This window comes from Quercus lobata, chromosome 12 (assembly GCF_001633185.2).
Source record: "Quercus lobata isolate SW786 chromosome 12, ValleyOak3.0 Primary Assembly, whole genome shotgun sequence".
Lineage (NCBI taxonomy): Eukaryota > Viridiplantae > Streptophyta > Magnoliopsida > Fagales > Fagaceae > Quercus > Quercus lobata.
This window is the reverse complement of record NC_044915.1, coordinates 14,203,500-14,214,296: the sequence shown is the minus strand read 5'-3', so window position 1 is coordinate 14,214,296 and position 10,797 is coordinate 14,203,500. Positions and strand designations below refer to the sequence as shown.

Genomic DNA, 10,797 nt, shown 5'->3' with positions numbered 1-10,797 from the left:
CTGGTAATCTAATTGACATGTCCTAAAGCAAAACCAGAAATAGTAGTACTATATATGTTCATTCCACCAACCCCACGAATAACACTCCATTTATAGCAAAAATATACTAATAATAATGCTTTAGAAATCAAATACGAATTTGTTCCATAAGATATTCCAAACAAAATGCAAAAAATCAACATATCTTGTGATGCATCCTCCACCATATCGATGTAATTTTGAAAATGAGAACAATGGGGACAGTAATAAAGATTGACATGAACATCAGTAGGAAATGATCTAGAATGATAACACTGTTCAAATCAATTGAATAGCAATAGAAAACATATAAAAATTATCATAAATAAGATCTCGGAAGGCAGCTGCCTAATACCGAAACAATCTCAGCATTATTTACTCTGATTACTGTGTCTTTTCCTATGAGTAGATAGCCCTAATAAAACATCATAGAAGCCAAGAAGAAGAATAAAGTAGAAAAGCCAGTCCACGCAATCCTGCCTGCTCCATTGCCATCACTTCCAGGTACTCCTATAATATTAAACACAAATTAAGAGATGATGTGTCATGCACTTGTAAACTTTAGAAGTAAATATGACTTGATACCACAATCTTGTTGTATATTCAGATTAATGCAGTAACTATATCACCAAGCCACAAGAATATCAAATGCTTTTTTTTTTTTTTTTTTTTTTTGGTCTTTCTATCAAAACAAACCACTGTGACCTAATTGGCTAATTCTACCAGCAGAATGATACACAAGTCTTTAAAAAAATTTACGACAGTAAAACGCATCAATACTCAAAAATGTGGATTTGGCCACCCAACTACACTGCTCACATGTCAATATTGCAACACAAACCATCACAATTTCAACATGTAATCAAATCCCCAGTTAGCTGGACTTCATCGCCAGTCTATAAGATGTTTGTGACCAAAAGGGTTCTAAACACAAACCTAGACACTTTAAGGCCACAATTCTATTAGGCAGCATCCATGGTGGCAAGAGTCAGCACTATGATGCCTCAAAGTAGATAACCATTATCCCGTGCTTTATACAAGAAGCAAAGTATCTAGTTGTGACTAAATAAGAGAGTTAAGTGGCCCAATTGCCACACCCTTCCAAATGATTTTCACCTAAAATAATTATTCCATAAATACTAAATGAACATGATGCCCAACAAAGGAAATAATGTGTAAACTTAGAAGCCAAATTATTGTAAGGCAAAAATATGTAGACAAAGATTAGTAGAAATTTCATATAGATGAAGCATGTTATACTATCTTTCCCCTTTCACGTATCTATTGGATGTTCTAATTAACATAACGAGATTTAGCTAGTCTGGACATCCTAGAAATAGCAAAGCAGCCGTTTGGACATTAGTACCTCCTTATTTCTTTGTAGACTACTTTTTCAAGCACAAAATTTTTTTAGAAAAAAAAAAAATTTGACAGATAAGGCTGCGTTTGTTTGAGATGTTTCCATATCCAAGGAATTGCAATAACAGACACAATAGACCTGGTACATCTAGCATACCATTACAAATGTAGCATCAGAAAGGAAAGTTTGTCTTTCTTAAGCAAATTAGCTTGAACTATCTGTAAAAGTGTTAAAAGTTACTTTTCCTTGTTTGAAACCTCTTTACAATGTTTGTTCAAAAACATGCTTAGGATTACAACTAAACAGCACCAAATGCTCCCTCTGGTTTGTAAAACTAGCTTAAAGAAAGAAAAAGGAACAGATATTTTGAACTGAATTGAACTGACTCATTATGAAGCCTATTTAGTTCCAACCACCTTCCACTTTCTTTTCCTCTCATTTATTGTCCCCCATCCAAACATTGTGTTAGTTAGAAAAACATGTTTCCCGATCCATTAATGTCAAAATTGGAGGCACCCAAAGCGACTTTTTTCTTGGATTAATTCACCCTAAGCATATTGGATCTCGCACCAACCAGTACTGGTCAACTTTTACATTATTAAGGTTTAATTAGTGGGTTCGGTTAGGGCATTTGTTGGTAAAACCCTTAATTATATAAGACACACTGTTCAACAGTTGGGAGGTCCATCAGCCTCCTTAATTTAGATCTATCCCTTTATTTCTTCAAAGATGTTGATGGATCAACATGTGCAATAAATAAAAGACCGTTCGGTAATATCGTTCCAGTAATATTATTTGTATTTTTTGAAAATACGTATAAGTAATGTATAAAAATACGTGTAATATTATTTAAATACTAAAAATTGTTGTTCAAAATACCCTACCAAACACCTCCTAAAGGTTTGACCATAGACCAATGGTTGCACTTGGACATGAAGAACAACATACATACATACTAACAGTGACAGGTACATATTTTTTTTTCTTTTTTTCTTTTTTCTCTTTTATTTAAAAGTTAGAATTAGCAGCATAAGCAGAGCAAGAAATTGTTACCTGAAGGTGTTACAGACCCAGAAGTCGGAGATGGAGCTGTGGCTGTGGCAGGAAGATTCAGATAATAACAGAAAAATATTAGTTCATGTACAAAAGTAAATTGATGATCAAAATACAAGTGACTGCTGAAAGTTTAAAAAAAAAAAAATTGTAGAAAAACGGCTTACAAAATTAAAACTTTGTAATCAGATTAATATAATGGTAATTAACAGAGTTCCATGACTACCCACCTAGGAAACCCATATTTAAAATAGTAACATCAATCTTAGACGCAGAAAAATTTTACACTAAAATTAGGAAATAAGACAAATTATGTAGTAACATCTAACATTAGAAAATTGAAAAACAAAAATTTCAGATTCCAGCAGATCCAAAAAAAAAATAATAAAAGAATTCTTCAGAGAATGAGACAAATCTATTTAAGATTATTTTTTCAAACTGATATGAAGCAGGTGGAACAAACCCAACAACTTTTCAACAAAACTAGTTCAATTAAAAAAATTAAAAAAAGAAAGGTAGAAAAATACCATTGCATTTAGTGACATCTGTGCCGACACCACAGGCACGGGTGAGATTTAGAGCCTGTTCAACGGTGATGCCAAAAGACTTAAGCACACCAGGGCTGGTGTAGAGGGCACAGAGGCAAGGAAGCTGGGTGGCCACGGCTTCTTTGATTGGGTTACAGCAACTGGCTGGTGGGCTTGTTGAGTTTATGAAGCTTGCACATGGCACCAGCTTCGATGCACAATCTGCCGTCTGTGCCTTTGCCACGCTTGTAACCATCATCAATACCACCACAGATATGCTCATCAAAGTGGCCAAATTGTGGATACCCATTTCTTTTGTTGTTGGTGGTGGTGGTGGTGGTGGTTGTGGTGTTTCTACTTTATCTTCTGGACTTCTGGGGTTTTGCTTTTCGTTTTTCTTTTGTTTCTTTGTCGGTTCCACGGTTCTTGTTTCGTTTCAATTTATTGACAAGGAACCGTGGTCGTTTTGCCTTCCCCCCAATAATTTTCTGTTAGGTTAGCCTTTTCAATTCTTAAGAGTAGCATTTTAGACCTAATAATTTCACGATATTTTTATAATAAACCTTAAATTACAAGATTATTTTCAATGAAAAAAAAAATTTAAACAGTAAATTTAAATTAGAATCAATAAATTTATTATTTATATTTATTGTAAAAATATTATAAATATAATAATAAAATGAAATGAAATAACATCTAATACATTATTTATCAAATAAAGAAGCATTTTATTAATTAAATTTATATAGTTAAAAGTTTTGTAATTTAATTAACGTTTAATTCATATAAAAAAGAGTTTAGTAATTCAATTCTTCTTTTTTTTTTTTTTAATGATTTCAACCAATGTTCAAATTCCTTCTCCATAATTGTAGCTATAAAAGTTTTTAAAAGTATTTTAATTAGTGAACAAACAAGTTGCAAGTTAGAGAGAACTAAATCACGTTTTGACGCAGAGTTATTATTAAAAATAAAAATAAAAATATCCTTTCAGCTGAATTAAATGTGCTTCAATTTTATTTATTTATTTATTTTCATTGTCAAATACGACTATACGAGTAAATATGAAGTCTTCTGCAAACCGACAAGCAATTGCTGTCATAAACAGACTAACTACAAAAAATGTTAGACTTTGGTCAAGAAAGAAAACCTGAAATTAATTGCATTTCAAATAATTTCGCTAATCATGCACTCGTTTTTTTTAAATAAAAACAAAATCATGTTTCAAGTAGGACCAACATCAATTCAGGGAAAAATAAATAAATAGGAGCAACAATAGACCCAGTTCAAGTTTGAAACAGAAAAATGAGGAGAAAAGTCCTTTGAAATTTGACCTTGGATTTGTCTGCTTTTTTTTTTTTTTTTTTTTTTTTGGTTAAAGGTCCATTTAGGAACAATTTATTTAGTTGCAACTAAATTTTTTTTGCTAAAAGTATTATAGATAAAGATAAAAGTTAGCTGAAATAATACAATAAGAGTCATGAATAGTACTAAAAAGTGTAGTAAGACTCGTAAATAATAGCAAAAATAAGCTAAACAGTAAAATAAACTGACTTTTTAAGCCAATATCAAATACAATCTTAAGATGTTGTTGTTTGTGGATTTCTCCCGGTGAGAAGTTTCAAAAGGGTCTAAAAGAAAGGTAGCTGGTTGATATATATATATATATATATATTATTACACGAGTCTGGTTATTGGGCAAAAAATAGTTTCATTTTATTAGCATTTTTTTTTTTTTTTGGGATTAATATTTGATTAGCATATTATCAAATGTTGCAAGGATGTTTTCATACAAAGTATATGTATACACAACCTTCCATATTATCAATCCCTGATTATATATATGTTGATTCACAACAACAACAAAAAAAGATTATATATTTGTTCAATGATCGAATGGTTAAGGTAACAGCTCCTTTGGTGGGAGAAGGGAACATATAAAGAATGAATTTTGAAGATATATTCTATATATCAATGTTTTAGAGTTTAATAGAGGAATGAAAATAATAAAATGAATAGAAGAGAATCATTTCACTCTCTTAAGTAAGAGAAACACAAATTTATTAAATAAATTAAATCAACATGAAATATCAATTTTATTCACATTTTGAGGTAAGATAAATAAAAGGTGAGTAATATAATAATAAATAAATAAATTTTAATTTACGTCAAAAACTTTGAAATACAATAGAGAAAATAAAATTTATTTATTTTCTTTCCTTTTATTTATAATCTACAAAATTTATTTCATTCCACTCCTTTGATCCCCAAACACAGTGTGAGAAAATGATAAGCTCATTTTCAGAGCTTATATGTAATTAAGGGGCTTGATCCCTGTAGAGGATGTTTCCTCTCCTAATAGGAAAAATAATAAGATATTTAATGCTTTTAAAATGATATTATACTTTTATAGCTCAACTTTCAAATAAAACAAATACTTTTTACTAGTTAGAAATTGGTATAATAATAAGAGAAATGTTAAGGAGTGCCCTTAGGAAAATTATTAATAAACTATTTTTAAAAAGTTTTTATAGGAAAAGATTAAAAAAAATTAATATTTTGACAACATTTTTTATTTTCCATAAAAGTAATGTCAAAACTTTTCTAAAATAGATTGTTAATAATTGCTCTAAGGACATCCGTTAAAATGACCCTAATAATAAATAGAGAATTAGTTATGCAAATTATATAAATAATTTAATGAATAAAGTAATTCTATACACATAAATGATTTTATAATTAGTCACATAACAAGTTGGAACTTAGAGGATATTCCTCCAACCAAGTTTGTATGAAAACTTTCTCAAAAAAAAAAAAAGTTTGTATGAAAATATTATCCAAAATCATATCCTATAATATATTAAAATGTAAGCTTAATCAAGAATCTAAATTAAGTGCAATAAAAATTTTAAATTAAATTTTAATTGCATTCCAATTTTATGCCAAGTATCTTTTTAATTGATCTTGTGGTTGCACGATTTTCCTGGCCTAAATTCTATTGATCAGGCCTTGACCCAAAGTGCAACCCACAATAAATATTTGTAGAGGATGGGTCAAAGAACTTAGCCTCAGTGAGCCTATTCGGTCTGATACATGGACAGTATTGTTGCAGAAAATAAAAACACAAGAATGGATCTCTCACGTATGATTCTATTTCTTCAGTTCCTAATACAGTTTTTTCGTCCCCTTCTTTGAGGGATTCCACTATATTATATAGTTCTCCTCCTCTCATCTCAACCTTACACTTGTTGATCATCTAAGCATCTACTTGAGCACCTGTCCCATCAGATGCCCTCATCACTCCCTTTGTGAGTTGCAGAGGCCAAGGTGGTACTGTTCAGGGGTCTTTTCCTCATTAATGCGGCCAAGAGGGTGGTTGGGGCACAATTAATGTGGTGGTGGCAGCTTTCCATGAGATATTTTGGATTTTATTCATTTTATATGTTGGGAGGATGAACTGAAATGGCTGGAGAGAGTTCCTCGTCTGGGCTTCGTGATGTCCGAGGAGGAGTTACTCCTCGGACAGGTTTCCTTGGCGTTATTGGGATTGAGTAATGCTTCATATGTGGTTTTTTTTCGGACAGGACGCTCCTCGGACGGGCCTGAATTTGGAACAGCCCATTATTTTTGGGCCGGGCCCCACAATAGCCCCTCAAAACTCCGGTTTTTATCTCCTTCCGAGGAGAAAAACGGGGTTTTGATGTTAGTGAGAGGATGGAAATAAGGAGAGCTTGGGGCGCGCGTGCGGACCGTTACTTTTGACACGCTACAATTTACGAGGCGCGGCCATTAACTTCTGGAGGCGTTATGTTCCCTTCATCCAACGGTGTGGCGTGGATCGAACGGCCATCGTTTTTTCTCGTATTTTTAGGCAGGAATGATCTTTTCTCTCTCCTCCCGACTATATAAGACGTCAGAGGGGTTCAGTTCTTTCTTTTTATCTGCATTTCATAAACCTCAAAGGACTCCAGAGAACTCTATCGAATCCTAGAGATATACGAACACTTGCGTCCGTTACGCCACCGTAGCCGTTTTTTGTGAAGCGTTTCGTCCAAGAGAGATTTCCAGGCGTTCCATTGAACGTTTTGTGAAGGTACCAGTACATTTCGTTCATCTCGCCGTTTCAATTCCCTCCTCGGACTCTACTTTTCTTCTTAGTCTTTACTTTCGTTTCCCCAGTTCAGTTCAGATGGGTAGATTTGAGAAATTAGTAAAAACTCCAGCCGCTATGGAGGCCTTTAGGGCTAAATACCACATTCCCCCGGGGGTTAGGCTGCAGTACTGTCCTCTTGAAGAAGTATTGACAGATAGAGGTGAGGGAGAAGTCGTTATCCCCATGATTGCTTTCATAGAGGGAGGGATGACACTTCCCATGCGTAGGATTACAAGGGAATACATGTTCAACCATAGGTTAACGCCGTATCAGTGTGCTCCGAATATGTTCAAGATACTAGGCTGTGTAGATGTCTTAAACGAGCGGATGAATCTAGGCCTTACTTGGCACGATGTGGCTTATCTGTACGAATGTCACCGCCTCGGGGATGATGGGTATTATCTTAAATCTCGGAACGAGGACGTTAGGTTGATCTCTTGTCTCCCAATATCCAATAAGACCGTGAAGAATGACTTCCTTATTGCTTCTGGGGAGTGGTTCGACGGTATTCATTGTCCAACTCGGGCAGGAAACCCAGGTGCGGCGTTTTTAGGATCGGTCCTTTTTGGGAAAGGATTTAGTATTGAGGGGTTATTTTTCTTGCTTTCTTTGTAATCGGAAAATTTCGTGAACTAACCCCACTTTTCTTGGTTGTTTGCAGATAAAGTTCACGTCGCTCCTCGGCTAAACTTTGTGAACGTGCCAGCGTTGAACTACCTTCTTAGGTCGGAGATTTACGTTTCCGAGGACGGACAGTTACGTGCGGCCCATCTGGTTCTGGGCTATCAACCTCTGAGCAGCTCTTTCCAGGCTATCGGTCACGCAATAAGGGCTGGCAGTTCGAGGTTGGCTAGGATTGACGTGTCCAAGGACGGGTTCCTAGCTGAACACGATCTGCCACCAGTTGTGTTGCCCGGTGTTAGAAATCCCTACTTAGCAGAGCAGCTACCTCCGCCAAACGAGCCTGGTGTTGCCGTTCAGGTTGAAGAGGAAGCTGAATCATCTCGTCTTTCCTTTGAGGAAGAGATAGATGAGTTTTATTTTGAGGAAGAAGTTCAGCAAACCCCCTTGGTGGAACTTTTCGATCCTGAAGGAGAGCGGGACCGACATTCTGCAGTTGGCGTTCCTTCCATCGTTATCTGCTCGGACAATACTTCGGACGAAGAGACAGAGCCCATGGCAGGAAAGGGAAAATCTCTAAAGGAGCTGATGGCCTCCCGAGGGAAAGGTCAGTCATCGAAGGGTCAGTCATCGAAGGGACCACCTCCATCACAAGTCAAAACCCTCCCTCCTGTGGCCCCTCAGCAGACCTCGGATCTTGGCCTCAAGGTCAACCCGGACCTGAAGAAGAAAAGGCCGGTTGACACTCCTGAGGAGGGTGAGGTGGTTGCCCAGCCGACCAAACAGCAAAAAACCACTCGGGCTCCAAGGAGCAGAAGGGGTAGCTCCTCGGAGAGACGGGACGAGGAGAACATTGCTGAGGTGCGCGCTACTCCGCGTACATGGAGCCCCAAGTTGGAGCTGGATGGGGTTGCCATCCCCTACAATGCTTCGGTTCGAGAGTACAACCGAGGCCGGGCAGGGTACGTGGCTGACGCCTTAGAGCAACCCCTACTCCTTCCTCGAGATATGGAGGCTTATAGGCGGTTTTCTCAGCCCGAGATCTTCCTATCTCTTAAAAGGGATCTCGCGATGGTAAGTAATCTTTTTACTGTTTCATTAATTTATTTGACCTTGTTAGATTAAAGCAATCTTGTTTCGTTTGTAGATTACTCAGCAGGTATTTGTGGCTGAGGAATTTTGCCGCGGTAACAGTAGTCGGGCTGAGGTCGAGAGCCAGGCTAGGGCGGAGATGGAGAAAACCTTGGGGTCCCTCAAGCACGATCACCTTGAACTCATGGAGAAGTTCAAGGAGTCGGAGAACCGGCGCAAAAGTGCAGAGGCTGGTTTGAAAAGTGCCGAGGCCCAGGCGGAGGACTAGCGCAAAGAGCTGTACTCGACCTAGATCAACCTCGCCACCGAGAAGCAGGCAGTGATGGATCTCAAGACTGCCCTGCAAAAAGTCGAGGATGAGCTGCGGCGGGTCAAAGAGGAGGCCCAGCTGATCCGAGAGGCTACAGAGGCTGAGAAGAATGCCGCTCGCCAGCTCGAGGCCGAAGAGACGGAGGCCAGGCTATCCGAGGAGATTCCCGAGGTGTGCAGGGATTACTGCAGTATTTCATGGGCTCATGCTCTCGATGCTGCAGGAGTTCCTGCGGATTCGGCACTAAGACTGCCCGAGAACATCTTCTATCCTCAGGAGATCCGAGAGAATCCTGATGACGCCCAAGTGGCTTCAGAGCAGGACCTGGCGGTACCTGATGCCGTCCTTGTGCCTGATATGGCGAAGGATCCCGCCGCAGACTCTAACATCGAGGTTCCTCCTCCTCAGCCCGAGCAGAAAGAAGATCCTCCTGCTAAGGCTTAGCCTTTTAGGCTTTTGATCTTTGTACTCTTTCCCTTTTTTTTTTTTTTTTGAATGAGAGTCGTCCTATTTTTCCATTCTTTTGTAAGGACCTCTCTTTCTAATGTACTCGGAATATTAATATAAAATGTTCGTTTTGCTTCCTATGGATGTATGTCAGTAGCGCTCTACTTTAAACATTTGCAACGATGTAGATACAGGTAAACGGTCAAAATAAAATGGGTTTTTGGGATGCGCATTTGAGGGTTGCGATGGTGCCAGATTGCGCGCACGCATTAAAATGATTTCCTTTAAGTAATAATCTCTCAATCTATCATAAGTAATAATTTCCTCTAAGTCTGTGGTCCGAGGAGCCATGTAGGACTTATGTTCTGTTTAAAACTTATGAATAGTTGCCTTGAGTATTAATTTCCCCTAAGTCTGTGGTCCGAGGAGCCATGCAGGACTTAGGTTCTGTTTAAAACTTATAAATATTATTATGAGTATTAATTTCCCCTAAGTCTGTGGTCCGAGGAGCCATGCAGGACTTAGGTTCTGTTTAAAACTTATAAATATTGTCATGAGTATTAATTTCCCCTAAGTCTGTGGTCCGAGGAGCCATGCAGGACTCAGGTTCTGTTTAAAACTATGAATAGTTGCCTTAAGTAATAATTTCCCCTAAGTCTGTGGTCCGAGGAGCCATGCAGGACTTAGGTTCTGTTTAAAACTTATAAAAATTGTCATGAGTATTAATTTCCCCTAAGTCTGTGGTCCGAGGAGCCATGCAAGACTCAGGTTCTGTTTAAAACTATGAATAGTTGCCTTAAGTAATAATTTCCCCTAAGTCTGTGGTCCGAGGAGCCATGCAGGACTTAGGTTCTGTTTAAAACTTATAAAAATTGTCATGAGTATTAATTTCCCCTAAGTCTGTGGTCCGAGGAGCCATGCAGGACTTAGGTTCTGTTTAAAACTATGAATAGTTGCCTTAAGTAATAATTTCCCCTAAGTCTGTGGTCCGAGGAGCCATGCAGGACTTAGGTTCTGTTTAAAACTTATAAAAATTGTCATGAGTATTAATTTCCCCTAAGTCTGTGATCCGAGGAGCCATGCAGGACTTTGGTTCTGTTTAAAACTATGAATAGTTACCTTAAGTAATAATTTCCCCTAAGTCTGTGGTCCAAGGAGCCATGCAGGACTTAGGTTCTGTTTAAAATTTATAAAAATTGTCATGTAGACCAGCAAGCAG

The 10,797-nt window shown here is 37.5% G+C and overlaps 1 protein-coding gene across 2 annotated transcripts; it reads right to left on the bottom strand.

Annotated features, from left to right (window-relative positions):
- Positions 1-238: 238 nt before the first annotated feature.
- On the bottom strand, positions 239-3,463 carry LOC115972565 (non-specific lipid-transfer protein 1). 2 transcript variants are annotated; one of them, XM_031092891.1, is made up of 3 exons: positions 2,959-3,463; positions 2,432-2,473; positions 239-528 (listed from the first exon to the last, which is right to left on the bottom strand). In XM_031092891.1, the coding sequence occupies exons 1-3, from the start codon at positions 3,266-3,268 to the stop codon at positions 434-436; spliced, it is 447 nt and encodes a 148-aa protein (XP_030948751.1). In that variant the 5' UTR covers positions 3,269-3,463; the 3' UTR covers positions 239-433. The 2 variants fall into 2 exon arrangements, with proteins under 2 accessions (XP_030948751.1, XP_030948750.1); XM_031092890.1 differs by having other exon boundaries at positions 2,432-2,479; positions 2,959-3,447.
- Between the last annotated feature and the right edge of the window lie 7,334 nt (positions 3,464-10,797).